General features: G+C 38.1%; 1 protein-coding gene across 1 annotated transcript in view; it reads left to right on the top strand.

Annotated features, from left to right (window-relative positions):
* Window positions 1–22,045, top strand: part of CNGB3 (cyclic nucleotide gated channel beta 3) — a 62,398-nt gene extending 40,353 nt beyond the window's left edge. Inside the window, exons 8-16 of the mRNA XM_021386407.1 lie at window positions 1,611–1,733; window positions 7,729–7,870; window positions 9,742–9,901; window positions 10,310–10,407; window positions 11,462–11,545; window positions 13,024–13,142; window positions 18,079–18,225; window positions 20,720–20,900; window positions 21,806–22,045. Of these exons, the coding sequence (XP_021242082.1) occupies window positions 1,611–1,733; window positions 7,729–7,870; window positions 9,742–9,901; window positions 10,310–10,407; window positions 11,462–11,545; window positions 13,024–13,142; window positions 18,079–18,225; window positions 20,720–20,900; window positions 21,806–22,045 (1,294 nt within the window). The remainder of the gene's footprint in view (window positions 1–1,610; window positions 1,734–7,728; window positions 7,871–9,741; window positions 9,902–10,309; window positions 10,408–11,461; window positions 11,546–13,023; window positions 13,143–18,078; window positions 18,226–20,719; window positions 20,901–21,805) is intronic.

Below are 25,421 nucleotides of genomic sequence, written 5' to 3'. Positions count from 1 at the left end.
TAGGACTCAATTAATTCTTCTACTCTTTCACTATTCCTACCAACTACTAATAGTGCCACCAGCCCTAGTTTATCCTGTGTGATACTTTCACCAACAGATTTCCTTGTCTCAGGCACATAATGTTGTGTTCCTTTGCGCTACTGCAGCATAAATACCATCGTATTAAATTAAGACTACCATCTTATTTTATTTCAGAAATTATTACACTTAACTGGTAGACTTAATATGCATACATTGCAAATGAGATATTTTATGTGATTTAGAAAATCAAAAAGGAGGTTGAAAAATCTTATTCTCTTCTCCAGCTCATCAGTTTAAGTTTATAGGAATAGAGCTAGCTATAGTTATTACATCTTATCTACTCAATATAGTGGATTTGATACATGCCCAGAGAAATATAATACGCAAAGTATGAAGGGCTTCCAAAACCTTTGCTCAGGCCTCAGTTCACCTGCATGGATTCAAACAGGTGCACTAGATCCAGCATGGTCAGTACTGTAATACTGGTAGATCATGTCAGCTATCTGCTGTCCTCAGCAGCTTGCAATCCTACACAGAGCTGTCCTGGAAGCACACCAACATTTAAACAACAAAATGGAACTCATCTGCCAGTATCCTAAAGAAGAATGCATGTCAGCAGATTGCTCAGTGGCATGGAGATGCAAAGGAGGGCATGCAATGGCACCAGAAGAACGAGCGAAGAAGAGCATTCTACTGAAGAAACCACAAAAATATGATCTCCTGTTAACTTTATAGACTTAATTCAACTAGACTTTATTAAATTTTCATATAACTACCCTTTCAGTTACTATGCACTCAAACTGCACTGCCTTTAGCTTTAGTGGATACAGTCATTACAGAGCAGTCTGTGTGTGTTTAGGCAAGTCCTCTACATTTCCTTCTGTTTACCCCTTGGATACACGAATGGTTGAATGGAAAGCTAAGTCCAGGAGATCTTCCTTTTGATCCCCATGCACTGAACAGAGGATATACAATAAAATCATTTCTGTATTACATAGAAAGCCACTCAGTGCTTAAGTAATTCATCATTGGTGTTCGTTGAAGAACCATCCATAAGCATAAGAACTGGGATTACAATCGATATAATGCCTGCTGTACCCACTAAAAGATACAATTTAGCAGATCTATTGTAGGCTTCCTAGCACAGCTCTTGTAAAGCATTTCATTTCTGACCTCAGACATTTCTTGGCTCTGGTTCAAAGGTTTAGAGCCTATCTTGAGTGAGGTTTGGCAAACATAGACATCTGTACCCTCTAGCCTCATTAATATAGTTTCACGTTTCTCTAAATATTCATAGCCAGTTAAAGAAGTGGATTATGAAATTCTCAGGAAACCATAATTTAAAAATGATCTTGTGTCAAACATTCTAGGAAATATATTCATTTGACCTTGGACAAACATGAGACAGGATTTTTTGCTCGCTATTTTTTCACAGAGTAAATACAGGTGGAGAGCTACTTAGTGGATGCTCAGTATATACAGTGTTGACACAAGAAAAAGCAAGAGGTTCCATATTAAAAGGAGGAAAAACTATTAGCTTTTTACAGGAATTCAGTCATCTGTAATTTGGAATCTGTTGACTTTTATAGGGTCATTCGAACCACTGGATACTTGCTGTTTATCTTGCACATTAATGCATGCTTGTATTATTGGGCTTCAGACTACGAAGGACTTGGCAGTACTAGATGGGTGTACGATGGCCAAGGAAACATGTAAGTACTTTTCTCTTGCAAGAAGTTTTTTCTGATTTTGCTCCTTTCTGCATCCCCTCCCTTTCCCATGACTTCGCGTGCAGGGTATGTGTTGCTTTACAAGTGCATGGGTAGCTAACTTTTAGCACCATGCCTACTGAAGAGCAGCTTTCATTACTAACACATATTTGGAGGGCAGGTGCAATGAATAACTGGTTTACGACTTTCAGCTTTTATAGGTTTATGAGTCAGTACTAAGCACTAACTTAATTAAACATTTAGAAAGCAACAAGGACCATAAATTAAAGTTACTGATTGCCTGTGCCCATGGGAACTGTTAGAAGGATGGCAGAACAATACCTCAAGGAAATCGGAGGCATAGATTTTTTTTTCTGCCACACGGCATTGTTTCATTAAAATGCAACATTTTATTCTTGCAAAACACCATCATGATTGGCCTGAAAGAAATTCTACTGGATCTCTTTGATCTCTGGAGAAGGACATGCTTAACCCTGTGGCAAGGAGTGTCCCCAGTGGGAAAGAGTGGATGTTGGCACACTTTCCACAAACTCCTTGTGACAGCAAAAGGCTGGGTGCCAGATAAGGGATACTCATTAAAATGATGGAAAGGAAGCAAGACAAAATAAGCAAATTCCTAACATATTCTGACTGTAGTTTTATAAAATCATATCCAGTAGCTTCATATGTATGAAATAATTTACATTTCTTTCAAAGACCATAAAATAGTTAAAGACACAGAAGCTCAATTTGTTCATTAATTACATTATTTGCAAAACTGCACATAAATGTACTGCTGATGACATAAATTACCCTTTAAACAACTTTTCACGCTTCTCTGTTAATAGCTTGGAGACATGCTCTTGTTGCTTGAAATTTTTTTATACTTCACAACTTTGATGTGAAGTCACTGTTTTGAAGGGTAAGAAAAATAGCCTTTGGAGTAAAACACATTTCATGTAAAGTAGCAATGATTTTTTATAATTAGGGTTCTCTAAAAAAAAGACAAGAAAAAAAAATCTGAAGTTTTCACACACAACTAAAATACACAGCTTGAGTACTGCAACCGGATGCAAGCTAGCAGGCCTGTATTGCTCAGGGGGACCACTTATGTAAGTAAACTTATACACAGGTATTTATTCTCACAATCAAGTATTCTAGATATCTGACAAGAAAAATGCATATTGAAGTTCTTTCAGTTAATGTCATTCTTGGGAATACTTGCCTCCTAATTAAAAATCAAGATAACTACAACTAAGCAATCTGAAGGCTCTCAGAGAGCTTACTCAGTCTTTAAGTTTTTAATGTGTTTTCAGAATAGCCTAGAAAACAGAAAGAAAATTCTTATTTTTTATGGTCAAATATATTTTACTTTTCATTCAAGCAAAAAAAAAAAATGGTAGAAATTATTTGCTAGCTTGACCACAGACAATGCAGTTATGCACAGAGGCAATGGTTGGGTTTTTAGTATTTTGTGGTACCTTTTCCATGAGGAGACAGAAACACTTTTCAAATGATGTTACACTGAAATCACATGGGATTTAGGGTAGAATTTATTATTTACAATAATAATAGACTGGTAATTTAAGTCTTTAAACTGAGATGTTGAAATAAAATACAGAGAGAGTATATATTTCCATATACTTCAATAACCCATTAATCTACTGGCTGGTGATGAATCTATATGATTAGTCTTTTTCCTCAGTTTAACTTATACTGTATTATAAAATATCAGGTACATGGAAACCCAAGCTTTACTCCCACTGCAACACACCCAAATCAGACACACAAGCTGTTCCCCACATTGAAACTGAACTTCCTGTAATTAGGCAACAGACCTCAGTCCTTCCCATGCAGGTGAATATCATCACAGATGCAGCACCATAATGCTGAGTTTATGCAAAGAGAGCAGCAGGATATTGAAAAGGTCCCTTAATTATAAATAAGTGAACAACTTGAACCATATGTGTTTGTTTTCAGAGTAGTTCAACTATGTAAGTAAGAGATTTGTTTAATTCCTTGGGAAAATGAACAAATTCTCTAGCAAGTGATTCAAAGCAGGAACATAATGTCATTGTTCTGAACTGACCCCCAGGTGTATCTGCCTCCCTTGCCACTGCCTTTAAGGAAAACTAAACATAGGGAGCTAAAATTCTCATTCAACCCTGTCAGTTCAACATTAAAGTTAGGCACAAATCATTTCACTTTGCTCATAGTATATTTCTTCTGCTGTTTGCAAGTCATCCGTGAGTGGAATGCAAAATCCCCCAGCATATATACTAATCAAAGCATCCATTTGCATACTAATGATGTTTCTCTATAGATTGCTGCCTTCCTGCTCTGGGGCAACTTAGCAGATATCTGGAAATCCTAGAACATGATCATTGTACGTGCCTAGAATGATTCAACTCCTTTGGTTTGCAGTGCCCAACATGCAGTAAGACTGGTGTGTTGTAAAAGATCCTGCATATGTGCACATCAGTGATACACCATGCTTACAAATAGCTCCAAAGGGTCACACTCACGGTGCTTGTCATGGAGATAATTTTGTGGCTCTGGATAAAATGTGAAAGCTCAGCCCAAGCCATATAGATATCAGACCTAATGCTTTCAGACCTGCTACTTCTGGCCATATTTTATATAAGACTTTGTAGTTTACACCTCACTGTCTGAGCTCATCATGCCCACTGTTACTCGACAAATAGGCCACTCAAGAAAAAATAGGTACCAAGAAGGACACCATTAGAACACCAGCTAATAAAATCTCTATGCCACTTCAAACTTGTCCTGGCTGTAATCAGGGAGGAGCCGTGCAATAATGCCTATCTCAGCTGTGTGAATACCACCTTAAAATCTGACAGCCATATGCACAAAGGTTTCATACAGCTCAATTAACCAAAACCATGTAAGAAGTTCACTATATTCTGAAATAGACTTTTTTGAGAAAGATATTTTTATTGGCATAACATTACAAGGTATCTTATATGCAGTATTTCTAAACTTTTTCATACCCAGGACTTATTTTAGGAAAAAATCTAGAAGCTGGATTGCCTGAAGGATAAACATCCTGTCTGTGCTGTGCAGAGGGAAAATCCCCTTCTTGTCTCAGGTTGTTTGCTCTAACAGTAATCGTACAGCAGGCTATTAAGCCGTACAGTAACCAGCGATGCTTTCCAGACTCTGTCAGAGCTGCTGACACCACTGAAGCTGTAGTCCATTTTTTACTGACATTCCCTAAACAAAATTTACTATCTAATTTCTCAGGAAATACGTTCCCTTCTATTTCAACTCTTTAACTGTTATGTCAGATGAAAACAAAAACAGTAAAATAAATACATAGAGAAGGTACAAAACCCGTGCCTAAGAGACAGTGGATATCTTGTCACTTTACTAGTAGAAAAAATCCTTTGAAGTAAAATCACAGAAAAATGCACTGCATTAACAATGTCCTCAGAAAGAGGTGGGCAGTTCTGCAAAAAACCCTGAAAGTCAGCAAAGAAGCATGTCTAGACCACCTAAAGTCCTCTGAGGAGGTGCTTCCATGTCTTACAGAGATGCCCAGAATGGAGATTATACCATGGACTATTATGGTAGACGCAACAAGCCTGGCATTCAAGGCCATTGCAAATGAGGGAGTTTGTTAATTAGTTTCATTTCCTATATAATTAGCACAGAAGTACTGCAAATTTCTTCCATTTTTGTATTTATAAATTCTACATGTTTCAAGGACTACAAAATCCTCAGCTATAACAAATGAATATATTAACATGTCCCATATGACAAATCCCCTCAGACAAGCTAGAGACAACATTTTACGCCTAAATCTGTAATTCTTCTAACACAGATCTGAGGCTTGCTCTTCTTTTTCTCTGCGCTACAGAACTCTGAGTGAAAGCTGCCACTTATGCATATTTTGCTGGTAGCATTAATAGGTGATGGGTTTTTTTGAACCTAAGTGAAAATGCTGTACTGGTGTAATATAGTTCTCCATTCTTCATCTCTAACAAGGAAAAATTATACAATGACACATATGCAATGAATTTGTTGTTTGAAACTGCCAGGTCTAGCTGCTAAAACCTAAAACACAAAAACTACAGTAGAAGTGATCACTGCTACTGCATTTCATTAATCTGAAAGCAAGAAAAATGAGATTGCAGTGAAAACAATAAATGAATTGCTTTGTAAATTCTGATGTTTTCAGTGAAATATTTGAAAACACTTTCAAGTTGTTTAAAATGGAACATTCTTCATTGGAACTGGTTGTTATTATGAGTTCATTTTCTTCTATTTGCACAACACTGGTCCTCCAAAAGTATTATCACATGAACCATTTAGAAGTGGAGTTCATATTTTAATAAGAAAGGATTTAAAGGGAGAGACACCAAGTTAAAATGTACTCCTGAAGACTTCAAGTAGATCAGGGGGCCTCAAAATCCAGGCACGCATGAGAAGATGCATGCTAGACTCTCAAAACAAGCATCTCAAAAACAATTTCTTCTTTCTTATTTTGGGGAGGGAAAGGGGGGCACCATTTGTTTTGCTTCATTTGTGTGTGTTGTTTTGATTTTGTTGTTTGTTTGCTTTTTTTTATTTTAAACTCAATAAATTTCAACAAATAGAGTGAATCTTCATTGGTTCAGATGTGGTCATCAATGAAATGATAGAAAATCATACTTTTAATCATTAGAGTTGAAATCTGATTGTACAGAGACTTAAAAAGTCAAATTCTAACGAGTGTGGAGTTTTTAAAAACATTCCTACAACAATTATTTTTAGCTCAGGAAAAAAAGGAAACAATAGCACATTCATGGCAATGATCAAAACTAATTAATCCCAGACGCATATTATGGAGGATGCTATACTCCTAGTGATGCCATGTTTTAGCATGAAATTTTAAAAAGAATAATAGAGATGCCAAGGCACTTTATTTACATAAAGATTTAGTCTGGCTATTCTCACAAAATCCAAATAATGAACTCTGTATAGCTCCTTTTTATATATATATAAACTTGAATGGAATGAACTCTTGTCATGCACAGGGCTGCACAAGGAGAACTGCACAAACAGAACAAAAGTCTTTGGTCAAAGGACTCACTCCTGAGTACGGGAAGTGAGAGAAAGCAAATGGGTACAGGGAAAGTCAATATAATCCATAAGTTGCAGTACAGTCATAATGACTGACCATTGTCCGCTGCTATATTTGGCCTCCAGATTAAGAGAATTTTGAGAAAAACTTGAAGGCTGTTCACATGGTAGCCATGGATAGCTCTTCCCAAGAATGGGGGAAAGCAGTAAAGAGGCAAGAAAATGTTTGCTGGGGTTATAGAAAGGGTAGTGGAGGGAAGCCACAAGGAGAAGTTAATGCAGAAGTCAGTCTTCTGATGCTGTACAACAGAGATGTCTGGAGCAGCTGGACTAACATATAGCTTGTGAAAAGTTGTAGCTTTTGTTTGACATGACTCTGGAGGTAAAGCCAAAAAAAATTGACCAGAAGCATCACGATTAAAGGGACAGAAAAATTGGGGGAAAGCATTGTATTTGTCATATGCAAGCATAAAGCTCCTCACTGTCATCAAGTGGAAGCACAGAAGACACTTTCAAGATGTGCATGCATCTAGTCTGGCAATTCCCTCTCTACACCATGGCTTCTTCAAGTCTACCCACTCCTTGGCATCTTCACTGTTCACACTAATGCAGTAATATTCACACAGGCAATTTCACCTACAGAAGTCTCCTGCACTGCTCCATAAAGTGACCAGGGACCGTTAAACAGCTGATGCATTCTCTGTATGTTCTAGTTTTGTTGTCAGTGAGAATATTCTGTTCAATGTGATTTACATAACTGTATCATTTCTAAAATTATAACTGTTTATAAAAAATGTTGAAGGTTTTTGGACTGAAAGGCATCACTGAAATGGCCAACCCATGCATGTATATGTTTAGCTTCAATCATATTAGTACCTGCAGTCAATAACAAAATCACTGTCTGTATCCACAGGTACCTGAGGTGTTACTACTGGGCAGTTCGTACTTTAATCACCATCGGTGGCCTTCCAGAACCACAAACACTGTTCGAGATAGTTTTTCAGCTGCTGAATTTTTTCTTGGGTGTCTTTGTCTTCTCCAGCTTAATTGGTCAGGTATATCAATCAATATATGTTCAGAGTACTGTAATGTGGTGATAAAATATGCAATTTTGTTCTGTTTTCTTTCAGGAAAAACTTTAGCTTCATTATGGATGTCCCTCATTTTCACTAACATCCATACTAATTCTTCTGACCACTCCATGTGTTTAATCAGTTCCCAGTTTTGTAACTCTTTTGCACATGAGCTGATTTAAAGTAAAACCTCTGCAGCACATACATGATTCTTAAAACAGTGTATAACTCTTATTTTTCCTTCCTCGTGGCCAAGGAGACCAAACCATAATATTTACACTGTGCAGTTAAATCTGATAGGAAAGTTATAAATGTAGGTGCAATTATATTAATATGCACACAGTATTAAATAAATCATGCTTGATACTACTGAAAATAGAATGCTGTTAATGGAAATCTCAAAATTTCTGTCAGAATAGAATTGTGTTCTCTTCCAGAAGATACAAAATATTTGTTAACCTGAAAATTGACTATTTCTCTTGGCTTTCATTTGGCAGGAGGAAAAAAAAAAAGCTCATAGCAAAGCAAATCAGTTATACTTTCAAAACAAACATAATCCAGCATGAATTATATCCAGCTTGTAACTGTTAAATTTGACCTTTAAATCCATAGGTTTTAAAATACCTTGCCTCCAGAATAACAAATGGTATGGCTCCTATGTCAGACTATGTCTTATATTGGATTTCTGTAGAAATAATTCCAGATCTTTTGATTTTTACGTGTCTGCTATTGGAAAATTAAAATGAAAAGATAAAGATGAAAACTGGCATAACATTTTTCTTTTTATTGAGTGCAGGATTTGAAAAAACATTCAGCCAAAGTTAAAAAAAAAATCATCTGCCTCTTGCTATATGGAAGTGCAAGAAGAGACACCCAGTTATCATAGAACACTCTTGCCTGCAGAATTTATTATTTATTCACAAGCAAGTATTATTAAAAATAAAAGTGGAAAATTATTAGGTTCAACTTATTGGGTTAAACTTCAGAGTTTACAAGTGTGTAAGTCTCTGTTTTGCTAATTTGATATAACTGTCTTGGTAGATTTGCTTTTGCAACCAATGTAGTCAACTGCAGAATCAAAACTTACTATTAGACAAACAGCTTCATTATAGTTTGTTGCACTTCATTTACAAAAAGATCTTAAATTTACTGAACTATTCCTGATTTAACACACTTCTTTAAGATTGTTATTTCTTCTGCGATCAATTGTATTCCTGTAATCAGAAGCAGAACTTACCCCAGCAGCACACCTCAGGGCCACTGCAGTATTAAGCCATTCTGCAAAAAACAAATCATATTTCTGTTGGAATGTTAAATCGTGTTCCTGCACTAAAATCTTCAAGATCAACTTTCAGCCCAAAGTGAATTTGTAGGCCAGGTTGCTTGGGGCCCTGGGCAGCCTGATCTGCTGGGTGGCAGCCCTGCCCATGGCAGGGGGTTGGAACTGCATGATCGTTAAGGTCTCCATTAACCTAAGCCATTCTTTGATTCTGTGATATGATGTGTTTCATTTCTGGCTTGTACGACACAACAAATGCAGAGTAGCTTTATTATAGGGTTTTAAGAAAGCATTATCTGTATTTTTCATCCAATTCTAGAAATAGAAGAATAAGCTGAAAAACACAAGTCTTTTAAAAATTATAATGTAGACTGTTTCTTACACAATTAGCTTATGTCTGTGATGCTTTTGAAAAAGCAGATGAAGCAACTCTATAAAACATGGAACTGAATGTATAATTAATCAGTCAGGAATTTTGTAAACAAATGTTTTACTCCTTTTTTATGTTGTTGACAAGATACTCAAATCAAGGCTATTTTGTTGAAATGTGTAGTAACATAATTGATGTTTGCAGATGAGAGATGTAATTGGAGCAGCTACAGCAGGACAGAACTACTACCGTTCCTGTATGGATAACACCGTCTCTTATATGAACACGTACTCAATTCCAAAACTGGTTCAAAATCGTGTTCGAACGTGGTATGAATACACGTGGGACTCTCAGGGAATGCTGGGTAAGGCTTTCCAATTCCATTGTAGCAGCTCAAAGTGAGTGGTCTCTACAGATACAGCTATAACATGAAATGTACATTTCTTCTTTCCTGAATTTCATGGGAGAGAGTGAGAGGAGGGTATTCAATTTCCTTCAGCAAAAAACTCCAAAGTAATCTGACATCACAAATTTTATTAATTTACATAATAGTCTAGTCTTTGGACAACGTACCTAATTTAATAGAAAGTAAAAGCATACTTGCATCTTCCTCATTTGAACTCATGACTGCAATAATTACTTCACTACGCACTTCACTTCTGTGAAGTTATATTCCTATACAGTGCTCATTTTTACCGTCATTCTTTCCTCCTTCCTTTACATCTGTATATTTTCCATCTAACAGGGTTTGCTTTTTTTTTTTCTTCTACAGATGAATCAGAATTACTGGAGCAGATGCCAACCAAAATGCAATTAGCCATTGCAATTGATGTGAACTTTGCCATTGTCAATAAAGTTGACCTATTCAAAGCAAGTACTTTCACAAAAGAATGTAGCAACTTGTGGTATTTGTAGAGTGGAAACCTTATTTTGTGCATCTTGCTATTAACGCATCTATCATCTATTAACGCATTTGTTAATACTCTAGGCAAAATAAGTCTATTGTATATCTAAGTCAGTGGAGACAGGTCAGGACAAAGTCAAGGGGTGACTTTGGTTTCGTGTGTGTATGTCAAATCAGAGGTAAAAAAGAGCAAATGAGGTTGAGAAACACTCCTGTCATACTGACACATTAAAGCTGATGTTATGGTCAGACCCGAAGTGATTTCAGGATATAACTAACCACAAGTGCCAGACATAGAAGAATACAACTTTTGGTACAGTTGACCTTGCTGTCTAATGCTTCGCACTGCCTGAGAGATCACCAGTACTATCTGTTTTGAGAACATAACTTTGATGCAGTGAAAGCTGTATTTTAGTAACATTTTGTTCAAAGAGCCTTCTCATTGTTATCATGATAGGTTTCCAGAGAGATTACTTAAATGCAGTACTTAACATTGAATTTGTGACACAAAAAATGGGAAGACATTGCATTTTTAGAAGTAATCTTGAAATACATTAAGCTTAACAGTTTTTTTTAGGGCAGTTGGAAGAAATAATGGTATCTCTGTTTGAACATTACAGAGTAGAACTGCAATAGTTTCTGAAGACATGGAATTCACAGATTCACACCAGCATTTTACCTGATCTGCTTTTTTTTCCAGATCTGTATTAAAAAAAATCCCCTAAAAGATCTACAACCCCCAGCAAATAACACTGCATTTCCACAGCAATCAAACTTAGATGTACAGAAGCTTACTTCATTAAAAAAAAATTAGAGATGTTCAACCGAAAGAGAACTTTATAAGTATCCAAAACGAAAATACTTTTGTCTCCTTTAAAAGCTGGTCGTTGCCACATTTCCCTTTTACATGCCACTTATGAAACCCTGGATCCCTCATATATTACTTTGCTATCCAGTGTAAGCACTAATAATCACTTGTGTTACTGAATCAATACAGCATAATTCTAATTATTTTGACAGGGCTGTGATACGCAGATGATATATGACATGCTGCTAAGATTGAAATCCATTGTGTATTTACCTGGTGATTTTGTCTGCAAAAAGGTGAGCTCTACGGTATAGTAATACATAATAATATGTATTTTAGAGAGAGTTCAGATAGAGGGCAAAAGTTGCCTTCAAATAAAATTAATCCTGAATGAAGTAGATAGTATAAAAATAATTAAGATACTGTGTATAATAATAACAAATTTGCTCTCAAGTTTCAACCTAGAACAAGACAATGTGGATTTTTTTATTATCAAACAAAATTATAGTAGCATGGGAAAGTACTTAATGTAAATATGGCTTATCTGGTGACACTTCATGAAGTTCAGATATTTAAAATGGAGAAAGCTCGATTTATTACAGTTATATATACAAACCTAGCCTACAGATCTCAATCTGTGATGCTTTGCATGTACTTCATTTGCATATTGCAAAGTGGAAGTGGAATTCCCAAGAATGCAGAAAATACAGTGCATCCTATACTGCTCCCTACAGCAGGACCTGATCTTGCTCTGTATTCACCCAGTGCCATCTCCAGACTGTGAGCTGAATGCTGTCACATTGTCCCTTAGGGTTTTAGCTCAAACATGGACTTTGATAACAAAGGTAGATGGCTCATCTTCTGACCAAGAGAGCCTAAGTCTGTTTGGTCCAACGACCACAGTCATCCTACTGATGCTGTAACTTGTAGCAGGGAATAAAACCCTGTTGGAACTTGAGAGCTGGGAGCACCTCCTGTGTGGATGCACGTTGGCCTCATCATACTTCACCTAGGAGGCTCTGACATACAGGTTTGCAGAAGCAGATTATGGGATAGAAGTACAAGTCATATGTTTTCAATCCTGGTTTGGTTGTATTGATGCTGCATATTGACCTTTAAGTTGAAATCGCTGCTTTGCTCCAGTAGCATAAGCAGAAAAATAATTACTTGCCTGTCACTGAGATGTTGTGAGGACTGTTATGATCATGTTTACTCGGGGTTGCCTGCTTTTTATGATGACACTGATTAATCTTAGCAGCTCTTGTGGAACATAATAGGCAAGCTAATAACCTCTTAAACCATCCAGTCATTACACAGAATTAGACAAATTTTTGAGCAATTCTTATTTTCCTTGTAAATGAGTTAAATGAAGCTTAGAAGTAACAGAATGAAAACTCAAGTTTTTTAACCTATAAAGTGCAGGTTTTTTTGCACTTCTCTTTATTAAATATGCTGCTCAATTACTATTGTTTCCACTAGAATAGAGGATGAAAATGACAGATACAATCCAGCTTGTTATTAGTCTTCATTTTGCAGGTTGGCCTGGATGGTCTAACTTTTGCCCAAACGTTGCCTCACATCAATTAGATATGCAAAGTCAGTCCTTGCACTAGTGCTCAGCGCTAGGCAAAGTAGCATAAACATTTATTTCTCTGTAATGCTGGTAAAACTGTGCATGAGAAATGGGAGAGATATTTACATAGATGTTTGTCAGATTATTTTACTTCAAAAAGAAAAACAAAAAACAATGATCATGTTGTGTTTCTGTGCCCAGGGAGAAATTGGCAGAGAGATGTATATCATCAAACAAGGTGAAGTTCAAGTCCTTGGAGGCCCTGATGGCACGAAAGTCCTGGTTACACTACGAGCAGGAGCTGTATTTGGGGAGATCAGGTCAGTCCACCACCATTTATAATGCTTTCTTTAGAAGTGGTTAAATAATCAACGGTTGTTTAGCTTCTCTCTGGTAAGCATGAGAGATAGCATGGGAAGGTTAGAAAGCTGGGTGAGATCAACCAAGAGAATGCTGAGCAGGGATATACAGATAAGTGAGGGAAAGTCCATGTAAGTGAAACGTCAGAGACTAATCTGCCAAGATCTCAGACTCCTAAACAAGAAGTAATATATAATCAGTATTCAGGGCAATCTACACAAGGATATATGGATGGATTTCTCCTTCAGCATTTAAAAGATTTAACACATCTTCCTGTTCAAAAGTCTCCACAAAGGCAGGACCAAAAGTATTTTATTGCCTGTATAGTGAGACTAGCTGCCCCTACACAGTGGAGAGTAAAAATGATAATTTCCAACAAAGGAGATAAAAAATCTAAAATAGCAATACAGATTGATTCATTTAGGAGGTGAAGTAGAGATTAAGTTGCTGAAAATCAGCATCTACATTTTCCAATGTATTAGTTTAAGAGAATACAAAAGAGAAAAGGTCTGACAGTCCAGGTTTGGGGGTCTAAGTTTCTCTGGAGAAGAAAGTTTTTCTCAAGCAGTTACAAATGTTTTTTATATTCTCCACATAGCTGTTTTGCAAAATCCATTAGCTCTTCTGTTCCTTGTTCACCAATTAGACAACTAAGAGCTAGATTTTAAGCATTGCATCCCCTACTGAGGTTGGCCTGAGGAAAAGTAGTAAAATACATGTGCTGCTGGATGTGATAAACTGGATTCTTGATTTCTTCCAGCTGCATTCCTCTTATTGTTAATCCTCTTGCTGGTAGCCTTAATCTGCCTTTTGAAAAGTGGTAATCAGCTCTGCATTAGGCTTATATTTATCTTCTGCTGTGTCTCCCTTTGTGGTAGTGGAAACTTTCCCATTTTTCAGCAATGGGTGTACAGAGCCTTCTCAGAGCTGCACATGGAAAACACTTGATATACCCCATAGATACAGACCTTCCTCATTGAGTGGAAACTGAGGCCATATCAGCTCTTTGCAAGAGGGTTATTTTAAAAGTATTTCTCTGTGTGACAATACAACACCAGAGCAAAGCCTCACAACCAAATGGCGTGTTGTATGTTATGCAGAAAGTCTGAGAATGCACCAGTTTTCAGGTGGGGACAGATACTGGAAAGGTAAAAGAAAAGCTGCAGCATCTAAGAGATATAATGCATACACAGTTTTCAATTATTAATTAGTTTTGCATTTGGAGCGAGGACATTTGTTTTCAGACTGAGGAATGCTCATGATTGATTTGGAAACAAGGAAAGAATTTTCAGTGTTTTGATCTAAGAAAAGTGAGGACTTGTTTCCAGATGAGATCTACACAGCTGCCTTTAAAGATTCATTTCCCAATATGTTTTACTTTTCACATAATTGCCAGGATGGCCAGCAAAGCCCTCAGCAATGCTCTAAACCTACACTTCTCGTATTTTATTCATCATTGACCTACTGTGTTGGTGGAGACGGCGTACTGGTACAGACCCTGTTACTTTGCATATAAATAACAGGCAGTGGATAAATCTGAGGAGAAAATGCACAGCAACTAGCAGAAATCTCAGAAATTGAAAAGCGAAGACATGAAGCACTAAGTATACCAGCAGAAATTTATCCTTTTCCTTGTGGCAATATGTTAGAAAATAATGAGTTTACACAGTGCCCTTCTGTATAAACTCTGTCAAGATCTTCTGAGTACCGTATAGCAGAGGAAAATGAAAAAAAAAGTCTTTAATGGATGAAATATTGCTTTATTTAGCACATCCAAGTTTTCCCCTCAGCATTCATAGTGTGGTTAGCACCTGGGATTGAACTGTCATCGTTTCCACCTCATTTTTTGAATCAAGATTTGTGTAGAGAATCATGTCAGCTTCGTTCTGAGCGGTTTAATGATATGAATTATAAGATACTAGCTATTTAATCTCACTGTTCAAAATGTATATAAATCATGCTTATAAAGTCTCTATGGGCAAAGGAGTTGAAGAAAACAAAGAATGTTATTCGTTTCAAAAATATTTCCTGAATTACATTAGAAGGCCAATGCAAGACTGATGTTCAAACCAGTCCTTTGCCAATCCTGTCTTTAAAAATTATTGCAGAAACAGATTAAGCAATAGGAGCTGCCTTCCAATTAACATCTTACCCTCATTACTGCTTTCCTGTACTGATAATGTCAGCTTAGGGAAGCAAACTTATCTCAAAAAGAGAAGAAAAAAAGATTCCTGCCTTAATGAGAGCCTGTCTGCACAGACAATTGAGAAAGGGAGAAATTTGAGAGGGAAACGACAGCACAACACTTCATTAGCCCAGAGAAGTTTACACGTCAAGCCAGCTGTCCTCATTCATCCACTCACTGTTATCTCACTAGAACAATGTCCCATCAGAAAATGGTAATTCTGGAAAAATCCCAGCATTTTTGACTGGAAGATTTCTAAATGTTTGGTTTTGTTTTTAGCCTTTCAGTGGGTTTTGTGTCTTTAACTTCCCTTTTGAAAGTCAAAAACTAAAAGGAATATTTAGCTTTGTGAAAGACTGAGTTTTCTGCTTTGGCAGTAGCTGCTGCTTTTCAGTGAGTTCTGTCATTTCGGGTCTGACATTTGGCTCAGAAGCCAGATCCAGACCCCTTCCTGACCTACCAGCTCTTTCCAGATGTACAGATGTGCCCAGTTGAGGAGCCACCACACTGCACATTCAGTTGACATGCACATCATTCTCTGGATCAGTTTGCTAATTTCAGTGAATGACTGCTTCCTACTGAGCTCAGCTATAAAAAAGAAATAGATATGCTAAGTCATTGCTTTGACAACTTCATACCTCTAGATTAAAATTGCTAACATAAGAATTCAGAAGTTATCATCTCATACAAGTATAAAACCATTTCAGGCTAACTGCAGTAAAAACCGTAAGGTAAAAAGGCAATTTTCCTCATTACTGTAGATGTTATAGCATCAAGAACCACTGTACGGACAATGCCAATTATTTTTAAAGATTTAGTTAGTCTACCACATGACTTCCAGCAGAATGGCCAAAACAGAGCCCATAATGCTGCCTTTAGTCAAAGAGGACTCTGCTTGGGCAAGGACTGCCTCCCTCATAAAATTCTCCTCACATCAACACCATAATAAAAGAGCTGCTCTCTTTAGTCCTATCTGCCACAACAAAATGAGCTTGTTATTAGGAAAGCCTGAAAATGATTGTACAATGACTTGCTGAGAAGTGATTTATCAGAACTCAAAAACTGTTTGCAATTTTCTGCAACTGCTTTTCTCATTGCGCAAATACTTTTCTGTCTGAGAAACTGTGCAGAATTGTTTAAAAAGGAAACAATATGCTGCATTTTCTGCTTGACTTCAGAGGTTGATTCTTATCTTGGATAGCAGCAAAACTTTGTGTCTGAGTAAAAATAGCCTTGTAGACAGAGTTCAGAGGTCTTGTGATCCTTTATAGATCAATTACATTATCAGTTGAATCTAATGTTTATAAATGCTATATACATATCCTTAATACTGAAAAATAGTATAGGTATATCCTCATTAGTATTGATGATAAGTATAAATTCATTTTTGATAGGGCCCAGACTATTCTTTATTAATAACTTTTAAATTTAGGTATTATTAAATATTCTTTATATACGGTAACACACTGGGAAACATTTAAGGGACAAATCTTTACCATGGATCTCCTCAAATAGTGATAAAGCAATTTTACTACTAAAAGTAAAATGCAGCTTCTGTTGCTTACCATCAAAGATAAGAAATTAATTCTTTTCATTTTGTTTGCTTCATGTAAGATGGACAATTTAATTTTTATGTAGATATCTTTCCTATGTCCAACTCCTGCTTGCTAAGCTGGTCTAACACTTTACTTTCTAAACAAAATAGCCTTCAGTTTCTGACAGAAACATTTGTAACTGCCAGCTTGAAAGGCCTTCCAAATCCATATTGTTAAACTTGCCAGCTTCCAAATGTGAGATGTGATATGTGAGAAAACCAAAAACCCACTGAAGTTACTCACTCCGAAAAATTATAATTCTTAGAGTCATTTATTCATTGTAAATATGCCTTCAATAATAATGGTCTTATGCTGCTCTCCCTGTGATGTTAAATCATTTTCAACAATAAAAATGAGGAAATGCCAAGTTCACACAAGGACTAAAACAAATGCAATCCTTGCTGTGGTGTCTCTTGGGAGAAATGTGTGTCCAGACAAGGGCAACAAAGATGTGAAGAGTCTGGAGCACAACTCTTATAGGAGTGGCTGAGGGAACTGGGACTGTTCAGTCTGGAGAAGAGAAGGTTCAGGGGAGACCTTATTGCTCTCTACAACTGCCTGAAAGAAGGTTGTGGGTGAGGAGGGGTTGGCCTCTTGTCCCAGGTAACAGCAATAGGATGAGAGGGAATGGCCTCGTGTTGCACCAGGGGAGGATTGGTTTGTAAATTAGGAAAAGTTTCTTCTCCAAAAGAGTGGTAATGCATTGGAACAGGCTGCCCGGGGAGGTGGTCACCATCCCTGGAGGTGTTCAAGAAGAGTGCAGATGTGGCACTGAGTGACATGGTTAGTGAGCATGGTGGGGATGGGTTGATGGTTGGACTGGGTGATCTTAGTGGTCTAATCCAACCTTAATGATTTTGTGATTCTGTGAAATGTCTCTACCCAGAAAGACTTTTCACAGTCCAGGACCAACAGTCTTAATCAGACGTGACAATGTGCCTTTTGATATAAGAAGTTATTTCCAATCACAACTACAATTGAACTTTATATAAGTCAAATAGAACACTCAGGTACATTAATGAGCTTTTTTGTTACATCTTCAGTGGAGAACCAACAGCAGAGATTCCTCACTAGGGCAAGCAGCAAGGTGAATAACAATGTTTATTTCCATTGCAGCCTATTAGCCGCAGGTGGAGGAAATCGAAGGACTGCCAATGTGGTGGCTCACGGTTTTGCCAACCTTTTCATTCTAGACAAGAAAACCCTCAATGAAATCTTGGTGCACTATCCTGACTCAGAAAAACTTCTGATGAAGAAAGCAAAGTATGTCCTAATAACAATTTTTAAATCACTGTGTTTAGCTTTTGAATGGACAGTTGTGGCTCCTAGGCATATTTCCATTCATTTCTCAGGAGAATAATGTAAACACATTTGTATTTAGAGGTCAGATTTATCTGCTAGTACATACAGGAAGCCATGCTTCCATGGCAGGGATTCCAAGAGTTGTGGGAACTCAGTAAATAGAATAAAGTCTTGAATGAAGCTGCACTTCAGGTAAAAAAACAAGAGACACAGATGTATATCAGGACAAAACTCCTTACATAGCCAAGAACTTCAGAAAATGTGAGACAGATGTCAGTAAAGCTGCAGGTTTTCGAAGATGCAACCAAACACCTGCAATTAGTTCTACAGAGATACACTTCAGTGTACCCACAGGCTTGCATGCCTTTCAAAATCTGAAGGACCAGTTAGAAGGTGATTTAAAGTAACATCTGGCAAGATGAAAGATAAGCACACACATCTGAAGGGTGTGCATTCTGTACAAAGGGATTCTGAAACAGGATTTCCTGCTTTGGCTGGATCAAAGTTTACCCTGGCTTTGACAGGGCAAAATGTTGTCATATTTTGCCATAAGATTATGAACACGAGTACCTTTCCACCTGGTATAAGGTTGAAATGCACAAGACAATTTGTTTTATTAGTATACTTCAGCACTCTTATTGTTCTCAGCCGTTGCCTTGCATGAGTGTCAAAGGCTGGAATAATTCTCCCAGACTGAAAATTCCACCATAGAAGACTAAACATAGCACAGGAGTGGCATCTTGTACATGGAAGTGTTAGTAGATGGTTGCCTTCAGCATGTTACAACAGCTCTGGTTATCAAACAACAGCATCTTGAGAAATCTTGCATCCCTAAGGATGGGACCTAGGCACAGAATAGGCTGACTGCCACCAGAAAAGCATAAGTGTCTGTTCTGTAGGAAACTTTTCCAAACAGTCTCTTGGACTGTTGTCCATGGCATTCCTAGCTCATAGTATGAGGCATGACAAAAATGAAAGTAAACCTCAATCTATAACCATATAGAAAGTCAAAGATGTTGAACAGCTTAAATTCTATCTGAAGGGCCACATGCCAACCAGTCACTTCGGACTCAGGCAGTGATAGTAATAAATATTGAGAAAAGCAAGTGTCTCTCAACAGCTCTGGTACCCAGAGTTACTGAAGACCAATAGCACATATTCTAGGCTTTCAAACTCATTGAGGGGCCCCTAACAAGCTGATATGATGCCCATGGCACCAAGTAAGGCAGAGGAAGATGCATAGATCTTACCCCTCTGCTAAGTGTTTTCATATCTGAGGTCTTCAGAGGTTAGTTTTCAATACCAGCATCAACAGGTGGAAAGACAGAACAAGCTCACTGACTGATCGTCCCCAGCAATCATCCTTCCTAATTTCCAGCTTCTTTCTGAACAGTGGTATGATCAGCACTACTTGTTATTTCTATGTTCTGCACCATCTTCTCCCGCTTGCTTGCCCACTGTAATCATATACTGCCAAATCACTGCATTCTGGCTTCTCTGGGCAACTTCTCTCAATGGCAGGAGTTCAATAATTACCCATCCTTCGTGTCTATATCCCCATGTGGGCCCAAAGCCCTCTCTAGATATCAACCTTAAATAAGGTATGGTAATTTAAAAAAATGTGCTATTTAAAAACTTGTGTAATTTAAAAAATATGTAGTGCCTGTCCTGCACTGAAGGCCATGTATTCTGCTCACCTGTTTGGGCATTCACTAAGTCTGTGTATGCTCTATGCATGGTCAGCCATGTGTCCAGAAAAACTAGACACCATCAGAAGATTCATGTGTTATTTTGACAGAGATTTGAGGTTACGTTCAGATTTAGAATCAAATTATCAGTATTGCCAAAGTTACAAAGTACTAATTTCTACCATCATCATTCATTCTCACTTCCTCCAATTATGGTTGCCAGTCAGCACAGCTATGGAAAGGTGTGAAAATCTAGTAATTTTCATGTCTTCAGGGTAATTTACTGAAGAAGACCAAAATATGTACCAGTGCCTAACCTGACCAATGCTGAAATTTTGGTTAACAATTACTTCCTCAAGCATCAGCTAAACTCCAGATAGAGCAATAAATGCTCTCTGAATTTGCATCCAGAAGTTCAGCTGAGAGACTTTCCATCTCAGGTACAATGCATCCTTCCCCTCTGCAACTATTTCTCACCTTATAAAGGACATCTGCTTTGTAATGCCTTAATTTGAGCCTACACTTGTTTAAACTACAAGAAATGAGAAAGCAACTCCAAATTCAAACAGTATCCTTCAATTTATTCTGTACTACCAAAGCCGGTAAAGGCCTCACCTTTACCTGCTTCCTTTTGTCACTGAATCTAGGATAAAAAAGTTCGCTAGGAAAGTTGTCAGGTGTTCATCCACGCGTGACATTTCAGTTTTGCCAGAACTTTTCCAGGTTTCACTGCACTGCTGCGTGTTCTCATTCCTTCCTGCCTCCAGGGTGCTGCTGAAAGAGAAAGGGAAACCTGCTCCTGGACCACCGGTGCAGCAGCCACGAGGTTTGGCCAGTCTGTTTGGGCAGAAACAGGAAACTCCAAAATTGTTTAAAGCGATGTTTGGAGCTAAAGGAAAAGCAGGCCTTGCTACACTGCTGCAGCTGAAGAGAGAACAAGACATTCAGGTAATGCCACAGAAAATAGAACAGATTCTTTCAAGCACTGGATAGAGAAGTAGGAAATACTTCTGGAGGAAGGGCTTGGGCAAATGGAACAGATGGAAATGTAGCTTTAGAGCAATCAATAGCAAAAACTCCAAGTAGCTGAGATACAATCACGGTAATCTCTGTAAACACGGATTATAAAATTTGACTCAAATCTTTTTTGATCTGGACTCTATGAAGAACAGAGAAAAACAAGAGCAAGGAAAAAACAAAAATCCTCAAGAAGAGAAAGGATAAAAGAGACCTTAAAAGATACTAAGAACATCTGATCTTCTAATTTTATATATACAAAGGTGCTCAGTTCTAAATACTTGCCCAGAAGCAGCAGAATCTGTTTCTGGCTTTTATAGTAACATCTGGGCTGTGCTTTCACTTTCTTTTAAATGAAATAAAGAACTTTGCTTAAGTGAATGACTACAACAGAAAGATCGAAGCAGAAATTTCACCAAATTTAATATGTATTTGCAAGCTTTAGTGCAAATAGGCTTGGCCAAGGAATCGGAGCACTGCGGAATATGTTGTCACGTAACACTTGTTCTTTCTATACTTGCATAAGTACATAAAGGGAGGTGAGACCCGAGGAAAGGTTTTGTGTACCAAAACATGCCTGCTTTGTCCAGCTGTATTAATGAGAAGCAGATACTATCACTACCCACAAGATTTTCCTAGGTTTTATTGTTTTCTGATTTTTAAATAGTATTTTTCACATAGAAATCGATCTTCAGAAGCAGAATACAAGTTTACATACACTGCATCCTATTAATCACAGTATCCCCATGCTGTGCCTTACCACTGCATATACAGAACAGAATTTCTTCCTGAATTTGTTCTGCAGCATTGGAAAACATTTAACTTTTTGGTTCTAGGAACATGAAGCTGAAACAGAGAAGACTGAAAAAGAGGAGAAGAAGCCACCGGAGCCTGCAGCCCCATCTGCACCCCCTCCGCAAAAGGAAGAGCCAGAAGCAGATGCTAAGCCTAAACCACGTGCAGTTATGCACAGAGGAACCACTAATGAGTCTCTGATCATCACTATGTCTCCATCCCCCAGAGCAGAAGAAGGAGAGATCCTAAAAGTTGAGGCTAAAGAGAAGAAAAAGAAATAGATGTTACTTTGGGCTGTGTTTTGTTGAATTCAGAGGGCTGAGTGTGACTTCACCTTTGGGCACAGAAGATAAAAGTAGAGGCCACTCAAGAGAGAATCTACCCCATCTACTTTTCTTCTTCCCTTCTCTCCTGAGGCAACTGGACAAATTGTTTGTACACCTTCCTCTTAACCTTGGGCCTGAAGAGAACTCCTGGTGTAATAGGAATTAGAGATCTGAGTGTATTACAGAACAGCTTGCTTCTTGGTCAATCTATGCTCTCCATTATCTCTTACTCTGTCTTGTTCCTGCTTCTCCTTTTCCCTCTCCTGTTTATTCTCTCTTTCTTATTGTTTTTCCTCTTTGTTAGTTTGCTTGTAATTTTCATGTCTGTTCTGCTCTACTTTCTTTTCTGGTTTCCAATAGCTGTCCTATTCCTTGTTACTTCACTACTCTTGCTGAGGTTACTTATGTTTCTGTCTATCCTTCTCTCTCCTCCCCTTATACTTCTAATCAGTGACATGCTTTTGTGACCAGCACAGATCAGTGCAGAAGGCTCTGATGCTCAGCATTAGGATGTCTTAGCTTAAGACAGACAGCTACAAAATAAAACCATATAAATAAATAAATAAATCCAAAAATCACAACGTACAGGATGGGGAAGTGGGCTGTGTAATTACTGCTAGCCTTCTAAAAACACAAGCATTTGTTCCAGTTGTCTGTACTGACTCTGGTGAGTTAAAATAGCAGACTTAAGATATTCCCCACATGCCCCTGGGGAGCAACCTTTAACTTCTGTCTGCTGATTTACACACTCATCTTCTCAAGGGGTTGGACATTAATATTGCTCTCTGAAGAACAAGCATTTGATACCAGCTCATTTTTTTGAAGAGCCTCTTATCTAAAGCGGCCAATTTAGAAATAAGAGCAGCTCTATAAAAAGCAGGATTTAGACTTTTGGGCCGTGTGCTACACAATTCTGAGAGGCTGAATGTTCCAGCTGTTCATTTCCACCACAGAGCCCACCTGATAGCAACAAGTGAGCCACACACCTTACAGAGTAGGCTACATCCTATCTATGAACTCAAGCAAAGCCTTTACCCAGAAAGCTCTCTCAGCTGTGCAGCAAATAAGAAGATACCAAAGTCTACTTTCTCCACAGACTCAAAGCAAAAAGGGAGATAAATTAAACAAAAAGATGAAGCAGTGTATTAAGCTTAATTCTCAATTACTTTCATCTTTACACTTGACAAATACCACCCCCCCCAAAAAAAAAAGGCAAGAAAAAAACCAACTAGAAAATCCCCCATCAGTAATCCTCTAAACTCTTCTATCAGTTTGTTTCCTCTCCCTGTCCACTTCCAGTCCCCACTGCAAGCATAGTACTGAGAACTACCATCATTATCCAGACACCAGCGAACAAATCGTAAGTGCAGATTTTACAGTTCCTCAGCTGACCAGACAACCAAGACACAAGGAAAACACCATGCCACAGTGGAAAAAAATTCCTTTGCAGGCTATATATGTTCCTGTGGGCTACAAATTGTGCACATCTATCCTGTAATGCCTTTGAACACCAATCATAAGCACAGCTGCAGATTCTATGGGTACGCTGGCTGAGGAAAAGCTAGATGATTGAATTCTATATGTTGTATATTCTAAACAACCCATGACATGGCTGAAAAACAAATCTCCCTCAACAAGAAAATTTTGTCATATTAACAGTGAGGTCAAGGTTTGACTACCACATGGGAAGAACCGTCTTTATTGGTCTGTCACTTGCTATTTGATATGTAAGAAAAGAAAGGATGAAAAAGTGGTAGAAAACGGTATAGTACACCACAAAGAACCACTCATTTATTGTACATCTGGGACATCTCAGTACAGGATCAAACTGAGAAGTACTACAAGACTGCTTCACAAGTGAGGTCTACTGTGAATATTAAGGATCTGCCAATACAAGTTGTGTCAGGTCTTCCAAATAAACATTTTCATGGTTAGTACATTGAAGTTCAATCAAGTATTGTCAAATATTAAGGTCTGAAACTGCAGCAGCAAATGTGAGACTGGAGCAACAGAGCATCCCACAAATTGCTGCTTTGCTGCAGCTCTTAGCAGCTGAGGTTTGCAAGAGGAGCTTGCCAGTTCTGTCCTCAAAACTATCCAGCTACGCAGAGCTCTCTTGTTTCTTGGATTCAAAATGAAAGAAGTGTCAGTGCTACATGACTCACACCCATTTGTTTTTCTGACATCTGACTTTTCTGCTGTTGAATTCTTTCTTAGAATCCATCTATATTTCTGAGTGGGGAGGGACAGGAAGGGTCCAGGAGTTCAAAATTCAATTATTTGTAGGGTTTTCACCAGAAAGAGCAACGTGCAGCACAAAAGACCTCAAGATATGCTCCTGTGTAAGGTGCATTAAACCTTCTGAAACTAATGTTACACTGTGGATTCTTCATTTGTACAGAAGTTGAGAGAGCTACTCTAGAGCCCTTACATGGTTCACTACGGTACTGTATGGCATAACACACCACTGCAACACTATGCCTCTAGTCTGTCTCAGTCTCCGAGTAAATCATCTCTGACTTGACTGCACCTGAATGTCAGTGAAGGGTCAATTTAAAAATAAATTGCCATGCTCCTCTAATTAAAACGTAGATGCCATGGAGAAGAAAAAAAAAAAACTTGGAAAAACTGATCGTAAGAGCATAGAACAGCATGAATGAGAGAACCATAACACAGCAGAGAGCATGAAGCAGTCACTGCTAAAACTATCCCATTTCAGAATATCATCTTGATAAAGTCAGTACATTATGTTTTATGAAATACAGACTGCACATTCACAACCACGAAGTACGAAGGCATTTTTCCCCTTTAACAATACTTATTTATCTACGCTGCTCAGCCTATGCAATACTCATCACAGCAATTACAAAAGTGGTATTCATCATTTCAAAGAAAATGCTGAGTCAGGATATTATATTATTAGCACCCGTGAATGGCTTGGAGCACATGCCCTAAGAGGAGCTACTAAAGGAACTGGGGCTGTTTAGTCCAGGGAAGAGGAGGCTGAGGGGAGACCTCATTGCTCTCTTCAAATACCTGAAAGGTGATTGCAGTGAGAGCAGGGCCGGTCTCTTCTTACTGGTGACAGGTGACAGGACAAGGGGAAATGGCGGCCTCAAGTTACGCCAGGGGAGGTTTAGGTTGGATATCAGGAAAAACTTCTTTACAGAAAGGGTTGTTAAGCACTGGAACAGGCTCCCCAGGGAGGTGGTTGAGTCACCATCCCTGAATGTGTTTAAAAACCGCTTGGATGTGGTGCTCAGGGACATGATTTAGTGGTGGGTTGTCAGAGTTAGGGTAGTATGGTTAGGTTGCGGTTGGACTTGATGAT

Source organism: Numida meleagris, chromosome 2 (genome assembly GCF_002078875.1).
Source record: "Numida meleagris isolate 19003 breed g44 Domestic line chromosome 2, NumMel1.0, whole genome shotgun sequence".
NCBI lineage: Eukaryota > Metazoa > Chordata > Aves > Galliformes > Numididae > Numida > Numida meleagris.
This window is presented reverse-complemented; position numbering and strand designations above follow the sequence as displayed.